The sequence below is a fragment of the Scleropages formosus genome, chromosome 15, assembly GCF_900964775.1.
Source record: "Scleropages formosus chromosome 15, fSclFor1.1, whole genome shotgun sequence".
Classification (NCBI taxonomy): Eukaryota; Metazoa; Chordata; class Actinopteri; order Osteoglossiformes; family Osteoglossidae; genus Scleropages; species Scleropages formosus.
Window position 1 is genome coordinate 18,324,765 of NC_041820.1, and position 22,053 is coordinate 18,346,817.

A 22,053-nucleotide genomic window follows, 5' to 3' on the forward strand; every position below is an offset into this window, starting at 1 on the left:
AAGTGAACCTTTCTCCGGTTCTTCAACCTCCTACCCCAACGCTCTACGTGGAAGAGCCCGTGAGGCTACCAAGAAGACCGCGGGTCCCTTTTGGAGCTGCACCATCAAACTGCTGAGGTTCAGACGTGTGGAAGGAGAGGTGTGAACAAAATAACTCAGCCCACACTCTGCAAGGGTTTGGATCGTGTGGTAATGTTGGCACGGCTGTGAAGTCAGAGGTCACGCGCAATCTGAGACAGGACGAGGGATTCTCCATGCCGTCTTCACCCTGAAAAGGTTTGTCTACGACGGCAAACGAAGCAGACCGACCCCCGGATTCGCCCCAGGAAATGCTGGAGGTGGAGCTGAGGACACGCCGCAGCTCCTCTGGAGAACTTGTAAATGTTTACTGGCGCATGCTTCCTCCTCTCCGAGACACCGTAAATCCTTCAGCCATGCCAGACGCTCTCAAGTGTGATTCAGCGTGGGAGAAGATGCCACAGCACTGTTGGCTCATGGCTCTCACTGATGATTTATCATGTCTGAGCAATGGAGGGCAGGGGCATGTCCAATCAGGCCAGGATGCAGCTGCAGCACTCCCGGTAACAGAGTAAGGGGGGCGCCAGGCTCTGACGTGAGACGATGGCATGCTTTTCTATCTGCGTTTCACCATCAGACAACTGTCCACGGCTTGTGTTGCTGTTCCCACACTGCGCTTCCAGAGCTCAGTCAGCGGCCTGAGAGCGGAGGCTCACAAAGCAGCCGATTGTGCGTGTGATACAAACAGGGATAAGCACACCCACCACATTTCTGTCCTAGGACCCAACGGTGAACATATGGACTTAAATGCTCCTCCTCTGCTTGCACTTGACATGACGCTTGCCTAGAGACCATGTAGCGAAGAACGGGAAGATGCCATACGGTTGAACCCATACAAAGCGAGGGATCGAAGCATGGCTGTGGTTTGTAACAAAGCACAATTTTCCAGCGCTTGATTCATTTGTTATTTCACACAGGAGCCATGAAACACTTACATTTATGCATTTAGCTGATGCTTTTCTCCAAAGCAACTTAGTGTTAAGGTTACAATTATTCACCCATTTAGGCAGCTGCATAATGTTCCTGGAGCAATTCAGGGTAAGTACCTTGCTCAAGGGTACTACAGCTGGAGATCAAACCCACAACCTTTGGGTCCAACAGCAGAAGCACTAATCACTGCGCTACTAGCTGTCTCGTTCAGCACTAAACCTCTAGATGTACACCTGGTTGAGGTGGCAGAGCGACAAGGGATAACGGACACCTTCGCCTCATCACAGTGCTCACGGTGACTCCAGACATGGTACAGTGAGATTGAGACCTGTGTGTGGTACCTACACTGTACTCACTCCATTTATTCAAGTCCAGCATCTCTCAACAGCTTTAATAACGGGATAGATTTCACTAAATTGTGCTTATACTGCTAATTTACCTGTCACTCAGAATCCAGAGTGAGGCATCACAAAGCATAAAGGAATGCTCTTTCAGTGGGGTAAACCAAACATTTAAATGTGACTTTATGCACTTACAGTTCAAATTGCTTGTCGGAGGGAAGGAAGGATTAAACAAGTACAGAGCAACAAGAGCACACAGACACGTTGAGTTTGTTGGGCGTGCTTGAGCTTCCAAAGCATTTTCATTAGTGAACTACTTCCTAAAGTGATATAGAGAAGGGAGTTTGTGAAAGTTTCCCCCTTCACCCAAATGGTTACCTTCCAAGGACAATACCTTCATCTGTCATTTTGTGGTTATTCATACCTGGGCTGGGATGACTGTCACGTGGTGTTGAAAGCCAACTTAGAGCTGGTCACTCTGAAAGATCTGCTTAGACGGGGGTGTGTGTAGCTCGTACTGCCAGTGAAATGAGCCCTGATCGCAACGTGCAGGCATCAGGCAATAGGCAGAGTGGTGTGAGAAGGTGACTGGCTGGCCGCAGAGCGGACTCAACCAGGGCTTGGGACGACTTGCACCAACTGCAAGAGCAGGAGCTCCCACAACTTCCTCTGCTGACGTGCCCCTTTCATCCTTTCTCGACCCACACACATCTGTTTCCTCACCTTGTTTAACTCAGCAGCAAGGGCGTGCTTTCCCTGGGCGCCCCTCGTACCGCAGCCCCAGGTGTCTTTCCAAGGCTTTCCTTTCACGTGCAAACTCCAAGACCCTGTTTGCAAAGGTCATGAAGAGGGTAGGGCTTTAGGTGGGTGAGGTCACATAACTCATCCTGAGACAACAGGAACATCCTCATGGGAGGGGGGACTTCAAATGGCCTGAGAACTGCCAGGCGGTTTTAAACTGAAGAGCAAAACACTATAGTACGCATTACAAACAAGAGTCCAGGTGCTAAGAAGAGGGTCAAGAGGTAGCGTAGCAGTTAGCGGTGTTGCCTTTGGACCTAGTGATCACAAGTTCAAATCCTCCGTCCAGCAGTAGCACCCTTGGCAAGATACTCACCCTAAATTGTTCCAGTTAAATTACCCAGCTGTGTAAATGGGTAAATAATAGTAAGTAACATTGTAAGTCACTTTGGAGCAAAGCATCAACTAAAAGAATAAATGTGATGTAACAGAATAACTCATGAAGTGCTTGTTATTAGTGAAAGATGAGAGGCTGCTTAGTGCTACATGCACCTGAGGTGGCTCCGTCACACCGGCTCCAAAAGTATCCTTATGTACCCTGCAGCCGCAAGCGTTGAAAAGTGAACCTCACTGATTGATCTTCTCCAATGGAGAAGTCTTCTGTGCCTGTAAGAGGAAAGCACTCTCCAGATTGAAGAGCAATAAAACCAGCATCGTTAATCCATCTCATTTTCACCCTGAGCTTTCCTTCACTGTGTATTTTAGCCATATAGCTGCACTTTAGGTGGGTTGGTCCAAAGGCCAGGTGTGCAATTTAGAGCCATCTATACATTCCACCTGCAGCAGCACTGTGGCTCTTACCATAATTACAGGGCTCTGCGACATTACTGGGGCCTAAGAAGTCAAAGGTTACCCTTTGCCTGACCTCCCCCTGACCTGCGCGCACACAGCCCCTGTTGTTTCGCTTACCGTCTCCCGGTTAGAGGACAAGGGTGCTGCATCTCAGTGGGTCTGGACCGAAGCCACATGCCTAGGGACATGACATGGGACCAGCTGAGGTTCAGGTTTGGATCTGATTACTTCTGCAGTCCGTGGTTAATCGGGGAGGGAGGCGGGGGTGCAATGACAGAGCTGCAAATACTCCGCGGGGAATCTCCACTGATGGGGGTCAGCGAACCCTTAATGAATTCAATTACGAAAATGAGCCCATATATCAGAGTGAGCAGGAGCTGCCGGCAAACTCATTTTCGCCATGCCGGAGAAAACAATTCCCGTTCCTCCTCCCCGCATTTGTTGAAGATGAGCGGGCGGCTGACGGGCAGGATGGATGTGGTGCGTCTAGGCATACTGGCCGCTAGGGACCAAGCCCTAGAGCTCATCCAAGTTCACCGCGCAAGGCAGGCAAAGCCTCGAAGACTCTGGGACGAGAGCCAGGGAGCCCCCGCAACCTCAGCCCAGGTAAAAATGCACGAAGCAGGGGGAACGTCCCACACCAAGCCTCATGCTGCTAGACACTGACTGCGGGCGACCCGGGGTGATGGAACTATGAATACTTTCATTATTTGACAGAAACAGCTTGGGGTAATCATGTATGAAATCATTTGTTCCAAGGCAGATTTTTTTTTTTATTTGGCAAACGCTTATTTTTCACCACGCTGCGAGGCAAAATTGATTGTCTGACTCGATAAGTGTTCCACTGTGACAAAAGCAATACAAAGGCGAAAAACGTAATCCCGAAGAGCCAGGGTACAGACTGCATGTATGACTCCATAGAGCGGCCTACTGAAAGGCAACCCGGTCCAACTCAAGCCCAGCTTTGGCTGATGGAAGCACAGCTTAGTGAGCTCCTGGAGGTATGTGTAGAACTCCTCCACTCACCCTGCATGCTCCCATCCCGTTAGACCATCACCACACCAGAACCATCTTACAAATGCTAGGAGAGATCTCCCTCCCTCCTTCCCTCCCTCCCTTCCTTCCTTCCTGCCACTGTATGCTGCCAGGCTGCCGTTGTACGAGAAGACTTGTCTGTCTTCATCCTCCCACATGGCTTCCTTTCAGAGCGCATTCTCCACACTGTTGGTTGCCCGTCTCCAGCCCCTAGCAGGGAACGCTTGGTAAATGCTCCTACAAGACCGGCTGGCAGCACTGGTTCTCTTGATCCCCGCTTAAGGACCATGAGCTGTCAAATCCAGCCTGGGCCTGCGGGTCATGTAGGAGGAGCGGTCCAAGCGCTCAGCTTCAGTCTAGTAAAGCCTCAGCCTGGAACGGTCTGCAGCATTGTTCATATCAACACAAGCATCTTCCCTGTAGGTGGAGCAACTCACTACGAATCTCCAAAAGCATGGGTGTATTATATTTCGGCAAAACTTTTTCACACAAATCGCTTAAATAGCTTACAGCTTTTACGCATCACCCATTTGCAAGGGTGCAAGAGCAGGACTCCTCAGGGCCTTAACTCAGCAGTCAAGTCAAGTTGCTGAAACCAGTGCCCTCCAGTTCTGGTGTTGGTGGACTTGGGTATATTGTGTTTTCAAAATGACATTGCAGTTAATGTGTCTTGACTGCGCAGTTGACTCTTTGAGTGGCACAGATCAAATAATGTTAAGCTAAAAACAGTTGAGGACCCACGGTAAATTGCGCTAGTCGCCGAGTTCACGTAATAATGAAAATGTTCAATTTGTGTATCGCTTTGGCTTGGAATTTCAATGAACCTGTGATTAAAATGAATGAACTCCATCCTGCTTAGGTTCCACTTAACAATCATTTAGATCAATCAGTCCATTTCATTTCAATTCCAATTCATTCTGCCTTTACACTTCACACATAATAAAGTAGGAATATGTTTTTTTAGTACAAACACATAAAATAGTTCTATAATATCCTCAATATAACAAGAATTCCCCTATGCAGTCTTCATTTAACATGATTGCAGCCTTAACAAGTCAACAAATAGTTTCTCGTGGGATGGAGCGATTTGTTTAAAGAGTAGCTTAGTGCAGACAATTAAGAGTTTACCTTACACACAGGGGCCCTCCAGGCCTGAACTGCTCATCTATCTAGTGCAGGTTTGACTCTATGGGTTTTCACCTGCACAACTGACAAACATGAAGGTTCTTGGACCGGTGGACCTTAAGGTAGCCTCAAAAATTTGCACACCCACAGAAGAACATGAAGTGTAGGGGTGATGATCATCCTTTAGGTTCTACATCTGAGAATCTCACACTGGTCCAGGGATGTCCATGTTAAGTGCGATGTTTCACTCACGTCATTGCTCTTAATCGCCCAGGAGAACAAGCTCAAGAACTGGGAAGCCTCAAAAGATAAGCCTCAGTGAGAACGGGTGCTTTCGGCTGTGGGAACAGTTTATTTGCCTCCCTTTTATGGAGGCATCAATATGCTGGAATGCAAGGAAGATGGGAGAGAACAAGCTTGCTGGCGCCTCTTGCATTCTTAGCAACTCCATATAGGATGGGCAGAAGCTCCACTGGTAGCTCCTTCCCTGGGATTTCTGTGCCATTTAACTCAGCTGAAAGCACCGCTCTTGTCATGGCACATGTCACGCCAGCGGAATCCGTAATAGAAAATTGTAGTTGTGAAAATCAAAGCGGCGGAACACAGGCAGCACTTGCGCATTAATGCACTCTGAAACAATTACCTATCGTAAACCTTTAAACCTTTGGCAAGAGCACAAGGCAAGACATTGGTAATAAAGGACAAAAAAGGCCGTCAGGGAGCCATTACCGTCTGCTCTAACAATCTATTAAGCCAAAACGGTGTGTTTGGTGACCAATTTTTCACCGGTCCACGGGGGGAAGGGACGTCGTAATTAATAGCCGAGGTGCAGACAGGCGTTAATCAGCTTCTTTTCCGGATGCGGGCCCCTGCCATCAATCAGCGCACCTTTGGGGGCCCCTTTGTGCCAGAGCCACATGAGTCGGAACCTTGCCTCGGGATACGGGACTGCTGCTCGTACATCTCTCAGGCGACTGGATTTAACCCTGATTATTCCAGCCCAGATTGATCAGCTGGCCTTTTGTCGCTCTTTGTTGCAATGACATCCCCCTGGCCCTCCGCCTCAACAACCACGATGAGTTTCTCGTACCAGTCAGGGGTACAGCGTCCTCAACTTCATCGCCTCCTACCCCCTTCGCAGACGCTCAAGATGCACCATTGGTGAACACTTTTGCGTGGGATCCTGAGGAACCGATAACACGAATGTGTATTTTCGATGTCTGGCATCTATATGTGCAGATATTCGGCACTCCAGTCAGTTATTCAGATTAAACCTGAACTACTTGCAGGAATTCAACATGTTTTCACATAAAAAAAAAACAAAAAAAAAAAAAACAAAAATAAAAACACTACAAAGAGTGGTTGGAATCCAAGCAGAACATCATCATCGTCAACATGTGTATCTGAAACAGCTGAAGAAACACGGCCAGTTCTCCGATGACAACCATCCCTTAACTGCTCCTCTGTTTTGACATGAGCAAATCAGCATCTATTGTGTGCTCTGGCATCTTCATGCCTGCAAGCAGAACCAGCATGGTCTCACCTTCTATTCTGTATGCCTGTTCAGTCGCACTTTGAGCACAGAACGTTGGCACGGTTAGGGTGCCTTCTCACATGTACAACCTGAAATCAAGACGAAGCTAGATTTCACATTACATGAGGCACATCAGTTCGCGCTAAGCAAGTTCTGCTCTCTGAAATTCACCATATTGTTGACAAACGAATGCAAAGAACATCCAGGCAACAACAGAACCTACGAAAAGAGGCAGTTCCTTGTTGGCGTCCTAAATTACCCGTGTTTCTGTTCACGGTCTGTGCTCTCTAACAAGCACCTGACAGTTGTAACACCAGCTTTGCACATTGATGGATGGAGCATGAGGGTGTTCGTTGTGGGAGGGGTGGATTTGGGAGCTGCTGAGATCCACCCACACAGACTTGTAGGGGCTCATAAATGCCGTGTGCAAGTTGACTGACTGCAGCCATCATGTTCACCTGTTCTGCCCTTGCAATGAAGGAAACGGACGTGTTCAGACTACCGTGCCCTGAAACACAAGAATATATGGACCTGCAGTGGAGCGTGTGGCTTTCGCAGTTTTGTTGAGTACCACAGGGTCAGTCTCATAATAGATGATGGGATGAATTATGCCTGGTCATTTCAGTTACTTAGCCTTAAACAAGTCAACGGTCTTCAACACCACTTTGCAAAACAAAGTATTTATACTGTGACCATTCATATTTTTAGAAGTAAAAATTTACAGAAAAATATATATTACTTTTTTTTACTATAAATGTCTGTCACGGTGTCATGGAAGCCGTCGGACCCAAGAGCGGAGCGTACGGGTTCAAAAAGGGGAATCCAAAAACCGTGGTCACAAGACGATCCAAGGGTCACCGATGTGCAAACGTAACCGGAGGGACAATCCGAAAGCAATAAAACCGTGAGACAAGCAGGAGATCGGGGAAACCGTGAGGTCCAGAGAATAAAGGGAAAGGAGATGGGAGAACAGGGCTGAGGATGGGAGGAACAGGAAAGGTAAGGATTCAGGAAGAACACACTAGAGCGATGATCAAGGCTGAACAAAGTTCCACGTCTGAGTGTGAAATGGCAGGAAGATTCTATGTGATGAACTGTTCATCTGTTTGACTGCCCTTGTGGCACCCTTGTCTTCAGTGGAACCAGTGCCAGGGCGCATCTGCGCTAACTCCCTGCCTTACACTGTGTACCTCTTTGTGTCGGAATTTGGACTATACCCTTGCCTGACCTTCACCGTTTCTTTTATGATGTTGGGAACGTATGAGTGACTAAGCAGAGCCAAGCCACGCATCGTTTTCACACCTTACTGGACTGTTTCTTTCCGTCCTAAACTGGACTAGGGAATAACTTCTGATCATGCAGCCGACACACAGTCTTTTTGGCATAAATACCTACCTTTTTGGGGGCAGGCTTGAAGCACTTTGTGGTACTCTGAGCTTTGGCAGAACCAACAAAGTATTTAACCTACTTGTTTTCTTCTAGTTACCCTTATAACAACATGGGTTCTCCTTACTGTAACGGGGTCTTGTTGAAAACCTTAATGAAGGCAAAATGAGAAATCATTTCCAAAGACACTAAAGTGCTTCATTTAAAGTTCATGACACTGACCCCATGACTGGTGACTTATCTGTAGTGGACTCCATCTATGGTGAGATGTTTCTGTGGGAGAGTAGACCTCTTCTCTACATCCTGTTCCACCCCAATCTCTCCAAGTGACCTTGGAGTAAAAGACACCAAGGCGCCGGAGGCCTGCAGACCCACAGACTAAAAGTGTGACGGCTGACTGCTGACTCTGGCCAGGATGGATCGAACCCTTGCTGATCCATTAGCAGTCTCAGGAAAACCATGTGGGCACCACGTGCACAAAAACTCATGCTCGGTTTTACGTGAGTCTCAAGTGTGCGTTACCGTTACTACCCTCTGCACAGAAAATCATCTGCATTTGAAGAGGCAGCTCACGTTGCACGAGGGAGAACTTTACAACGAGGTGGTTAAAAACCCTTACGACGTGTAAAGGAGAGCCGGGAGCCAAACGCGGAAAGCAAAACATGCGCGGAAGAAGAATTAGTCTGGGAATGCGCCAGCAGCCCGTCATTATCCCCAGGACAGAGTTCGCACCGCACTCCTGCCTCCACCTGCAGCTGTCAGAGCGAGAGAATGGAGTCACGACCGGCACGAGCTCCACCCTGCATCCATTTGTGTTCAGCGGAACGGGGAGTCGAACACATGAAGAAAAATCCCCCCGAGCACTTTGACATTAGACATCTTTCCACGAGGCATTACGGGAAAGCGCAACTTGCAAAAACTGCCGTCTTTCCCCTCCCACGGACACGCGGCACTTTCTTCGCTCGGCGCACCAAGCGACTGCGGTCGTTCCGCGAAAAATATTCGGATTCCAAAGGTCTACAGGAGGATATCGGCATCGCCGAGCAACTCCGCTACGGCTTTTGCACTTGTTCAGCGGTGGGGTGAAGAGCTGCAGAAAGGGGTGGAAATTGCAAATTCCTTTAGATGAAAGCATCAGCTAAGCAAAAAAAAAAAAAAGCAGCTCATGATGAATAGGTTCAGGCACGGGGCCCGCACGGCGAGGACAGCTCTGCCCGGCGCCCTCACGGAGACAGGCGCCACCGGGCTGCCAACATTTCGTCGGCCGAGGAGCCCGAGCGGCGCTGGGATGACAACTCACTTTGAATCTCTTAAGCAAGAAGGGTGTGTTGGGTTACATTTTGCTCTTCCGTGGCAGAATATAGGGATATGTTTTGCAGTGCGGGGGGGTACGATGGTGCAGTGGGTTTGACTAGGTCCTGCTCTCTGGTGGGTCTGGGGTTCGAGTCCCGCTTGGGGTGCCTTGCAATGGACTGGCATCCCACCCTGGGTGCGTCCCCTCCCCTTCCGGCCTTGCACCCTGTGTTGCCAGGTTAGGCTCCGGCTCGCCGTGACCCCACGTGGGACAAGCGGTTTCAGATGGGGTGGGTGTGTGTGTGTGTGTGTGTGTTTTGCAGTGCCCCCCCACGGCCAGATTGACAGAGGAACAGCATCCTACAGAAGGCAGAACCCAGATGGAGATGCTCTATCGGTGCAGCTTGGCAGAGCGACAAATAGCAGGGAGAGGAGAGCTCGAGCTTTCGTTCCTAATGGGCAGCGTTGCGCCCGAGCGCCTCAGTAGCTCGGCCGCCGTCAGCCCCGGCCCGAGACGCAGCCTCCGTGTGCCGTCATGGCAGAGAGAGGGGAGATAAACACTCGGGACACCGTGACTCCGGCTTTCACTTCAACAAGCACGTCACGCTGGAGACGGGGTCCTCGGAGCATGTCGGGCGCTGCCGCCGACGGAAATCTTCTCGAACGCACGCGGTCGCCGCGCGTCTGGAGGGCAGCTGCGGAAAGGCCCGCTTCCCCGGGGAGAGAAAATTAAGAAGGACGTCCGACAACAACCTAGCGGGGATCTCGCAGCCGCGCCTTCGCAGCGCAGCCTTACAGCAGTTCCGCTTTCAAATGCACGATAAGGGGCAGAAAACGGGAGCTGGGTCCTGATCTTCTGGTGCTTTGAGGAGCATCGCTTAAAATGGGCAGGGCGGCGATAGCTCGGAAACAGCCTTTGCTTCTCGGTTACCTGACCCGCGTCCGCCGTACGGACAGCAGCGCCACCGCTCTCCCCCACACCTTTTCGGTGTCACGTTTCCCCCACGCCGCTTGATCCGGGGCTCGGAAGAAACTCGAGCCCCTTCCATAGCGCGAATTAACTCCCCGCACACACACCCTGACACCAGATAGCCTTGAAGAGGCAGCAGGAACAGAACTGCCGTCACGTGAGCCTCGCCAAAATGAAGAGTCCATTACCGCCCGTATGCTTCCAAAATTGAATTTTGCTTCCTCCATTTGGAGACTGCGGGTTTGCAGCTGCTTTTAGCAGGTAATCGCATCCTGTTGGCCGCACTAGCCAAAGTCTCCGAGGCTTGCTCCTCAACGTGCCCTGAAACTTCATTTCAGGAGCCTTTGTATCACGCCTGAGAAGCAGATACAGCAGCCGGGACTTCCTTCGATTATGAGAAATAGGCTACGTGTGACTTTTAGGCGTGTAATTCAGAATCTTCGGCTCTGATGAAATTTCACACCTTGGGTTCGGCGTCCTGTCGAGAGAGGGCGGGAGGAGAGAGGAGGCAACCGGTAGAGGAATGAACTTCACATGAACAATGGCACATAAGAAAGTGACATCACGTGGCGGCCCCCCGGGCTCACTCAGAATCCGTGATTCACCGTCCATCAGAAGGCGGAGGAGGTGCAACTCAAGCAGGAGAAAGCACCCCGAGAAACCGTGGAAAGGGAGGGAAGAGTCAAACCTGATCATCGATGTCTGCATGCACGTGACATGTGAAAAGCTGCATTAAAAATAAAAGATGCTTGGGGCGTGACCGATCTGGAACGCAGCGAGACACCGGGAGACGGTGTAAACAGCGATCATCTGGTAAACTAATTGCTGCAGCGTCTGAGTTACGCGCGCTGGGCTTACCTAAATTATACACCACCCTTGCAGATGGATGATGTAATGGTGGGCTGGGACAGCCTTGGCGTGTTCCTTCTCCCATGACAGCTGTGCTGATGCGGGGGAGGGGCAGAATTACATGGAAGTCTGGTTCAAATGCCAGACAGTCACCGGTCATGGATTCTCATGAGTTGCCCAACGTGATTTGACAGTAAATCTGAAGCTGTCGTAAGGAGATACAATTTAAAGCACATCGTCTGAGATTTTGCTGCAAACCTGCACGTGTCAGAAATAAAAGTGACAATTTTTCACCTGTACAATTACCTGTAATCTCTAACGACAGGTTTACCATCAAGAAACCGCAATCTGTGATGCTAGAAACGTGCTGCGATTTACAATTTTACACTCCCAAACACGGACCACATTTGCTGTTCCCATACAAAATTTGACTATATATTTGATGTCCCTCTTATCACTAGGATGTGGAGGGCTCAAGGCAATCCTGCTTACAGAATAAATAATAAAGGAGATCAAAGAGGGTCAGACTCCTGGTCCTGGAGAAAGGTCATAAACACAGGAGAAATTTGGGATCGGAAAGTAACGCCGATGAGGGAAGACCTCGGGCAGATCAGCAATCACCTTCCTAATGTCTGCCCCTCTGGTGGAGTCATTAGAAATGACATTTCTCAGAGGACTCAGCATACTTCAGCTTGGAGGTTGATGACCAGCTGGCCTGTCACCCTAACCCTGCTTTACAGCTGATTTCTGCTTATATCTCACCGCAATTCACCTCCTGAACCCTCAAGACCCTCTCCTTGGAAAAGGGCAGGCTGCCATGCAGCAATACGGAGAGTAAAATGCCAGGAGTGCGTGTGCACGGGATGAACAAACTCGGCTTTGATTGTTGTGCAAAAGAGTGAGCGCTGGGGGAAATCGCCGCTAGGATTACAGAGTGGTGCTGAGGCTTACAAAAGGTCAGCATCACGGGGAAACAGGCATTTTGATTGGATTTGTTTTTAAAATGAGATTGAGAAGTATGAGAAAAGATGTCTGCATTGGGGAAAAGATCAATCATGAGCCTTCAACAGCAAAAACTGCAGAGGTCCATGGAGATGCATTATGGGTTGGGAATGTTCATTGTTCTAAGTGGCCGTGATTTCCAATTAAGGTGATGGGGGTACCAAGAATTCTGCCAAAAAAAAAAAAAGGGGGGTTTGAACAGGTGTATGTCAGGTCTTTTCCAGGCAAAAACATATCCCATTACTTCTTTGTCATTTCAAATGGAAAAAAAAATGGAAGCAACAGTTTCCAAGTGATGAGCAGCCAAGATGAGAGGTAAACTTCTGCACAAGTACGACTTTCTGACTGCCTTAGTCTGATGCACAACGAGAGAGAGAAGAGGTCAAACCATAGAGAAACTACAGTGCTTTTCATCCAGTAACATCAGAAGAACTGTTTGGTACATGGAGGACATTTACATCCACAGATTCCCTCTGCATAACCAACAGGGGATTAGAACAGCCTGTAAAAAAAGCTCACGGAAGACTCCTGCAATGGAACTTCAGCAAGAGTAAAACAGTATTAAGGACCGAGAGTCTTCAAAAAGCCAGACAGTGTTAGGGAAACATGCTGTAGGTACTACAGGACTAGTCAGTCATATGAAAAAAAAAAAAAGCAAAGACCACAAAACCAGGTCTGTTGTATAGTCATTTTTTATTGAAAAATATCAAAAGGAAGGTACTTCAGTTAAAGTGAGACAGTATTAAAACAATGACATTTAACATCTTTAGGAATGGGCACCATAGCTCTCTAAACGCAGAATGCAAATATAAAGTTGAAACATACTACAGACATAAATATTTTTATCAGTACGGGTGTATATTTACAGTACATTTACAATATGTACATCATCCCCTGTGTTTGTAAACGTCATCGACTCTATACAAAAATAAGAGACACAGAGAACCTCTACATCCGTAAGTCCGAATACGTTCTAGGCGCGCAACAATTACGACTAAATAAATAAATTCTGACTGCAACAACTCAAGTGGTATAGTGGGCAAAACAAAAAAAGCTGCCAACAGCTCATTAAGAGAGCTTGGAATACTACCTCAGTCCCAATGGCTGCGTCTCACATGGACAATGTCAGCATAATCTCACAATAATGTTGAAACAAGAAATAAACAACTAATTCTTATCCAGATCAGACCTTTCCACTGAGATTACAAATTTAAAGCTACATCATTTTGGCTCCAATTATTAAAATTTGCCACTATGTTTTAGAAGCTGTCTCCATAAAATGTACACCATCATCCGAAGTCAACCTGCCTGAGTCATACTTGTAAGGAACACGGGATCTGTAGCTTTGAAAGAGGTTCTCAAAAGACCGTGAAATGTAGGGGGGGGGGGGGGGACAGTACTCCTCACAGAGTTTCTGCAAAGCACAGAGGAGTATGAAACAGCTTGTATCAAGGTCCTGCTCCGCTTGAGATCTGGACACCTGGACATCATTATCAGTGTCGTACAATGGGGGGCAGTGGTGTGGGCAGCCTAGCAATGCTGCTAAGTGGATGTGATGGGTGACTGCTCTCAGTTCACAGGGGCAATAGCTAATAGCCCCTCTGGGCTGAGTGGATGAGCCTCGTAGTATGGATGCTAGAGCAGGCTAATTTTAGAGGTCATTTCTACACTGCCTCACTATAATTAGTCAACAGAGAATATTATGGAATTACAGGCATTGTGTACGCGTGTGTTTGGGAGTGCATGTAACACTTTTCCCATCTCTGTTGTCATTCAGTTCATGAGATGCACTGACAAGGAAACCCCGGAGAAGTGGAACGTGTCTTCCCCGAAGCAATGCTTTGCCACTGCTGTTTACCACGGTGAATGGAAACACATATGCAGATTCCGACGTCTGACTGGGTCACTCCTCGTACCTGTATCGTTGGTGCTGTGAAACCCCATTACCCACAAGGCTGCTCAACAACTCATCAATACCACTGAACTGAAGCTGGCAGACAAGTGTTTTCTGTGTCTCAGGCAAGAAGTCATTGACATCACTGCCATCTGACGAGCTAAAACACACTTGTTCTTTTCAGGAAGCACCAATACCATGCTTTCCAGAGGCCTCTCCTTCCCTCTGTTTGCCTCTGATGTCTTTTTGAAACACTCCTCAGAAGTAAAAAGCACAGATCCAGTTCATCTTCTGAAGTCCCACTTATTCATCAGCCTTGCTTTCACACCCCACGTGGTTAAAGGGTGGCAAAGGCACACAGGCAAACTGATGCAACATGTTCAATCCACCACTAGATCCCTTCGTCGTCATCAACGTCACATCCATAATCTGGAAAGAAAAAAAAAAAAAAAAAAAGGAGTGAGCTGTCACTGTTGAAATGATACTCTGAGTACATAATCCGACTCCCTGACTTTCACAGGGGGGCAAGGCCTTAGAGCAGAGGCACTGGACTGTAACGTAAATGGCTTTGCGTGTCTGTCTGGAAGGTGCAACTGGCTCACAAACCGTTGCCTCCCATGAGCTGCATGGCGCTGACACAGGGCTCTTCGTCTTCATCATCTTCTTCATCCGGCACATCCTCATACACCACCGGGCCGCTTTCCACCACCACTGGTTGTGAGACTTCGGGGGTCGGTGTGGGAACAGTACTAGTAACCCCCTGGTACAGGTTGAACAATGGAGAGCGTTAACCCCGTACGTCACAATATTTCATTTTACAACTTTAGAAGTGAGCACCACGTAACCTGCACTGACTACTGAAGTTGCTCTTTTCTGTTTCGAGTCAAACTAGCAAATAGCATTTTTAGATCAGTGCAGCTATCGACAAAATCTCAATCAGGTGAACAGAGCAGCTACTGTTCTCATCCGAGTAACTGCCTATGATTGTAAGTAGTGATCCAGAGCTGAAAGGTGGGCAGGAGGGCTGCACTGCAATAAAGGTGCTTTCAGCTCACCCTAGTAGACTGTATCAGAAGGGGAACCCAGGGGACGAGAGCGCAAGAAACAACACTAATAACCGAACCTCAGCTTTCCATCTAGAAACCACAAGACGGACAAGGGAATATTCTATCCTCGGTTCAGCTGAAAGCTATTTTTTTTAACCGGAGGAAGCAAAAATCCTGCAAGAACCGAAACCCAAAAATCAGAACCCACCCCTCCAAATGAGAACCAATCAGAAGGCTACACAACTGGGACTCGACTCTGGGCTGTGCCAGTTGGAAGGGGTATGGGAGCTGGGTACTGGGCTGCTTAAGGCGCTCTCATGGCAGCATGGGATTGCAGTCATGTTTAAAGCTGTTCCACAGGAAACTGGAAGCAGCTCAAATGTACAAGCCAGGGGGACCTTCTGCCACAAGAGCTGGGACAGTGCTGATTCAGGTCAGCCTAATGAACTGATTAAAAACCCATTTCTCAGGGAGCTGGAGCAGCCAGGCCACACTTGAACAAGGCTATTTAAAAATGCACCAGATCTTTCCACCATACGGTCGGACAGTTTAAAAAAAATGTAACAGCAGGACTTCTAACACTCTTAACCAATCCCTGAATTTGGCAGAGCGGTTTCAAAAGTGAGGTTTGTTTTTGTTTTCTTTTAAAATCATTTCAAACATGCCAGCTGAATACAGAGCGCTTTTTCTCGTTCTCGCCCTTGCAGGAATAAAGGCAACATTATGTAACACTGGCTTGCTGTTCATTCAGCTGCAGCCAGTTGGAAAGCCTCCCCCCTTCCCCTCAGAAGGACCTAGGAGGTGGTGTGGAGGGTTGCATAGCAACATGCTGGTTTGACCCCAGCCTCTCGTGGCGGTGTTTTCTTCCTGCTACGTGTGGAGCGAACCCCCACTAAGGGCTGCCAGCATCGGAGAATGCAGCACAAATCTGGCAGACTCGCCTCCTCCATGCAGAATCCACACCCAGCACAGGGATACATCTGTCACCTCAATGTCGTGCTTTTCTTAAACGCTGTTTTGAGCAGAGCTGAATGAGAGGATGACAATGCCTGCCATGACTGCTTTCGCTCCTTTGGCACTCTTCGCTGCTTGCTTTACTTACACGCTATAGGAAGAGCAATGAACAGCAACCTGAAGAAAATGCCCAACTGTGTAGGAGCAGTGTCGTCAGTGGCTAACCTGGGAACCCAGCCTTAATTTCCGTAAACTCTACCCTAAAACACTTTTTCAGCAGAAGTGACAGCCTACACTGAGCACGACTCCTCATTTGTGTGTTTCATGGGCTCGAACATAGTTACCATTATGACGCCGTGTTACGACTGAGAACGCACAGGAGGAAGGAGGGACGGCAGCTCACCTGGTCCCCAGCAGGCTTCTTAATGGTGGGGCCTGAAATCAGTGGTTTTAACCTGAAACAAACAGAGCACAAGCAGAGGAGTCAAAGAAAATCCCATCATCACCTCCACATCATACAATAAAAGCTGAAAACTCCTGTAAGGTATTTAAAACCCTCCCCTCCCACTAAGTATTAAGAACCAATTCATCAAAGACCATCAATTCTGAGACTTAAGGCCCATTGGAGCTGACTGAGCTTATATCTGCTAGAAATGATCTTGTCACCAAATAAGCTTGCTAATTTAAGATAAAATTAATCTGGAAAGATAAGAGGGTTAAAAGATGCCGTTCCCCCCAAAATGTTATATTTTTCACGTCCGTTCTCAGGCACAGCGAACAGTGAGTATGACTGCTACTTCTGGGAAATAAAGGTAAAGCAGGTGGCAAATGCACCCACCGGCAGGCTGTTTGACACGGGACGATGTATCATAAGCCCTGGATATGGGCCGCACGTCTCTATTGCTCCAGCAGTGCTAAGAGGACTCCAATGTCTGACCAGATAACACTAAAAATTAGGAGAAGAATGGAAATGCATGCAGGAAAAGATGGGGTAGAGAGTAAGGTAGGAAAAGAACACAACAAGCGCACAAATGAGTGCGCGCACGCACGCACGCACACACACAATGTCACACAAAGGTAAAATCTCTAGCAGTTCAAATTAGCATCTCTCTCACAGACTCCCTGGCGAGGCTTCCCCGAAGACTTGCTGTAAGTACTTTACACAATGATAAGGGAAACTGCATTTAATTAATCTGCTCAGGAGGAGGAATGTGTGTAGGCACGCGGGCAACTCCTCTGCCTTTGTCAGACATCATTAGGGAAACATCCGACGTTAGCCGTCTGCCAGCCGTCCCTCTCCCCCACCTCTGCAACAAGGAGCTCAGCACAGCCTACAACGGCCTGCTGACGCACCACGGTCGTCACCGACACAGAACGCGAAGATAAAGCACGCTCGGGTGGCTTCTGGAGGAACAGTGAGCCACGCTCCATCACAGCAGAGCTGTGCCCAATTGTCACTGTATTAATGCTTCTCTTTTAAGGACAATGTGCTTCTTGTTTACACTACGAAGGACACCTTATGTGTGAACAAGAAGCACATTGATTGGTGGAAACTATATAGAAATAATGACTAGCGACTATATGAAGACCTCAAACTCAGCTGTCAATCTGTGGCCACATTTTTTTTTAAAATTTAACCACTCTGACGTTTGTCATCTCCAGGTCACACAGAGACAAACATACAATTGTCCCAGTTCTCCAGCAGACCCTGGCAGGCCCACTTCAACAAAACTCAATCTCAGATTAAAGCCTCCTATTCATGCAGCAATGCATCCTGGGATCGACCAACACTTGGCAGGACTGCATGTTGCCAGAGCCAAAAGGATTGATTGTTGCACTTCCCCCAGCTACTCGCCTCAACCAAACACTGACACTATTGATTTTTAAACGGCTGTTTTTCCTCACACTGGATTAGAGGGAAATGTTTAAAAGAAAACATGTTTAGTTTGTATAATAACAATAATAATAATGGTCAGTGAGACAAAGGTCCAAAGCAGAGAGAGTTGAATAATGCCAGTCCCCTTATGGCTGGTTGTGGGAAGGTCTTAAAAAGCCCTAATGAGTAAAACACGCAGCTGTGACATGACAATTTTACAGGAATCGGTGGTAGAGCAATGATGCTTGCGAGACAGACGGAAGACAGCTTGTTTCAGGTTGCAAAGTTGCACTCGAGTGCCCCAGCAGGCCCGTAGATACCAGTCACTGAGCAAAAGTCAAACGTGGAGTGGCACGTGAACTGCACAGCACAGCCCTTCATGAAGCCTGTTTGAAAACACAACGCATGCATCCACATATTCTGCTGCCAACTCGAAAACGCAGAATCGTAACGGCCTCCGCAGCTGAACGCGTCATTCCTCTCCTCTTCACCGCAGACGCATGCAACACATTCCTTTCTTTTACCATCTCGAAACAACAACGCAACTAAGCAAGACAGGTCTGTCATCGTGAATGGCATCTGCGAAGCAGGTGCTTTTAAATGAATCTGCATGTGGCAGCCTGGTGTTCATCAACAATGTCACTGGTGGTACCGGGGGATGTGGACAACGTTTCAACGTAGCCTTGGCAACAGCCATGGTCGCCACCAGGTGACCCCTTACTGGTACCCCTTTGGCTCTAAAGGCACAATGAAGAAATGAGTTCACAGGAAGATTAATTTGTCACTTTCAATGCATCATTGTGAATGGGTTCCTCTGGGCCTCCGTGCAAGTGTTATAACCTTTATCAGAATACCATAAAAGGGGTTGGTGTTAGTGCTTACTTATCACCCAAGTTGTAGGCAAAATTAGTCTAGTGAGATTCTCTTTTCAAGTTATTATTTGTTGTTGTAGCCACTACTGGAGTCCTAAGGGAAAGAAACTAATTCTCTCTATCTGATGGGTCACTTCAGTTCCTCGCAATCAGTCTTCTGTCTAATTGTGGCTCTATTATTTTGATAATTACAGTCATGTCCAATCTTCCCCTGAGTTCCGATGGTATCAGCCGACTGAGAGAAGGCGTTTATCTCCATGGTAACCAATCGGATGCGGGTACGCAAGGGGGCAAATTGGTGGCAGTGAGGAGAGACATTTAGGACTGCATTTAAAATCCAACTGGAAAAAGTAGGGCAAAACAAAGGCGTAATGTCCTGCTTCAGTGATTTAGCTGATGTGTTTGTTCAGGCAAGCCCATATGGCACTGCATCAATAATGCACGTCAGCTTATTCTGACACATTACAACAACGCTTTAGTGGGGTCAGTATAAGCTGATGACTGTAGACTGAGAAGACAAAATGCAACTCTAAGCATGGGGTTATGAGTCTGGTTTCATCACCTATGATGATGATGAAATATTGAAAAATTGCACACACATGTATGAACCTGCTTTTGAACCATCCCTTCATATCTCACTGCCCAACACAACATCATGGGTCACAGTGGTTCCCATCACAGGGTTGAGAAACACCACAAGTGTGTCACATTTCTGTGCAACTTAAGCTCTCCAACTCTGTGAGGGACGTGCCGCACAAGCTCCTTGACCTGCTGACCCCTCCAGATTAAAGAAGCCCTAAAGCTATAGATGTTAATAAGATATCCTGTGGTGTAAAAATTCTGACAGGTGACAGAGAAGGTAGTGCAAAGATTACAGCTGAAACAGTCCCACCACTCTCCCTCATCCTGCACGCTCAGTCCAGCTGAAACACAGACAAAGATTCACATTTTTACCAAATCAGACAAGGTAAGACAGCCAGGAGGCTATGTTGTCCTGGTAAAAATTGAAAATGGCATAACCTTTATAAAAGAAATGCAGCCTGGAACACAGTGCGCTGCCTTTCTCTGTACCGAAAACTTGAGCACACAACACATATATAGACAGATACAACCTGCCCTTCACATCCAAGCAAGAGAAGCACTGTTGACACCATCCCTGTTGAGCAAATACAAATGTAGCCCCTCTTGCAGACTACTCATTAAAATTAGCCATCTATTTGTGGCTTGGACATGATCTGTGTCATTTTCTGCCTGTTCATCCTCCGTTGTGGGAAAATAACTTGAGAGCATGAGAGTAGTCAGACAGCCATACTACGTTCAGGACTTTTTTTTTCGCTCTGGGGGTGGAAAAAATCCATCTTTGACCTAATATTAATTACTGATTTGTAGCCTCAAACATTTGATGTAGGATAGAGGCCAAGATATCAGTTCAGCTGAAATTTTATCCAAGTAAATTCTAATATCTAGGAAAAAAAAAAACAAAAAGCCAAAGGCTTACAGATTCCTGCTCAAACCCAATAACAGTAAATCAGAACTGCACCAGAAGGGAACTGTTAAAGATCTTCTAGCCACCTGACAAGAGGACATTTGAGGATGGGCGACCAGTGTTGGAGGGTAAAGGATTTAGTGGTGAAAGTTGGGTTGTGGGATGGAACTGGGGCGGGTAAGAGCTTCTGGTGTGGATTTTCCCTTCACCGTCAAGTAGATTGTTTGAGGGGCAGCAATTGTTTCAGATCCCACCACTGAAAACTGGACCATTGTTAACCGCTCTGCTCACTTGGCTTGGAGCAATTGTTTTCCCGACTGTTGCTTCGCAAATTAGGGGAAAGAAATGTCGCAGACGCTGTTTGCTTTAAGGTCTGCCACTGTGCCTTCATCTTGAGCACTGTAGACTTAAACTTGCTCAGTTATACAAAGAATGGTTAAAAATTAAATAAAGAAGTCGCCCAAGAAAGTGTTTAATTTTTTTTTTAGCGTGTGACTTCGGGAAAAATATGTGAACCTGTAGAGAGGCAAGTTCACAAACTGCATACTTTGAATTGGATTCAAAGGTAGCGGTGTATTGGCCCTGAGCGCTGCTCGCCTAAGGCAACATACGGCTCTATTCGCACCAGGAGTATTGTTCACGCCAGCAGGAAGCAGCTCCCGGGCTCCAAGAGGTGTCCTGCAGACAGACTGGCCCCCGGCACAAAGATAAATCACTGAATCCACACAAAGGGCCAAAGCCGTCCCCAGGATGGCCAGGCACCAAGCACCACGGTGGGCTGAAAACCTCAACCCATCAGACTTTAGGGCTCTTCATCGTTTAAAAGCACATTTCTCTCCAATACGCCCACAGAGACAGCCTTCCGCATGTGCGGCAAAACAAATGTTTCTGATACACCCAAACCAGGGAATCATCACTGACCACTCTTCACATACTGGACTTGCTGAAAAGGTCTTAAATTTTAGGCAGATTGATTCCGTTGCTCCTGTTTGCGTAACCAGCATTGCTGTATATTAGGAGGCACTGGGTGTTAAGCGCTTTTGTACTGCACCCCTGTCACTCGCAGGAAAAGTCATTCATGTTTTTCTCAGTGCTGTTCCATCACTGTTCTTCAAGTCCTTAGGACTGCCTCTCAGGCAATGCATGGAGAATGAGGGGTGAAGTTAAGAGAAAGGAACCTTTTGTTACCCCATAACAATGGTCCACCAGAGCGTTCAGCAGCTATCTGTGGCCAGCTAGAGAACCACCATACAGGACTGCAGTGTATTACTGATTCTCTTCTTTACCTAATTAAGAATATGATGGAGAGTTAAAAAGTACCCTCAATATTAAAAAGCTGGTTATTGCAGATACTTTTCAGAAACATCAATTATAAAACAGCACTGCGAACGACAACATATAAAGTTCCGACCGAACACTAAAATTCTCACGATTTATTCTTTTTTCTGCTCGGTAAGTTTTACTAAAGAAATTCAGGTTAGTACCTTCATCGCAGATCCTGCACCAAGAGTGGGGATTTAAACCTGAAGCCATTTGATTGTTAGGCAAAAACAACTACGCTAACCGTCACCTCTTACTTTCTATCCAAAGCAACACTGAAATCACCAAAATCATAAAATCAGAGATTGTTCAAATATAATGCATGTACACAACTAGTGTGTTAACTACCTTTTTCCAAAGGTAACACTACCGTTCCAACAGGCTACCCCAGCAAACCTTACAAAGGGAACTGGAACCTTCTGCCATGCTACTTGTGTGTTGAGAGGGGTAGAAAGATCTCACAGGGAAA

General features: G+C 47.4%; 1 protein-coding gene across 2 annotated transcripts in view; it reads right to left on the reverse strand.

Moving 5' to 3' along the window:
* Positions 1 to 13,524: 13,524 nt before the first annotated feature.
* brf1b (BRF1 general transcription factor IIIB subunit b) overlaps positions 13,525 to 22,053 on the reverse strand; it is a 49,920-nt gene continuing 41,391 nt past the window's right edge. For both annotated transcript variants that reach the window (XM_018727636.2, XM_018727637.2), the window contains 3 exons: positions 16,434 to 16,485; positions 14,637 to 14,790; positions 13,525 to 14,459 (listed from right to left, as the gene is read on the reverse strand). In XM_018727636.2, coding sequence (XP_018583152.1) covers positions 14,422 to 14,459; positions 14,637 to 14,790; positions 16,434 to 16,485 — 244 coding nt within the window. In that variant the 3' untranslated portion in view covers positions 13,525 to 14,421. The remainder of the gene's footprint in view (positions 14,460 to 14,636; positions 14,791 to 16,433; positions 16,486 to 22,053) is intronic.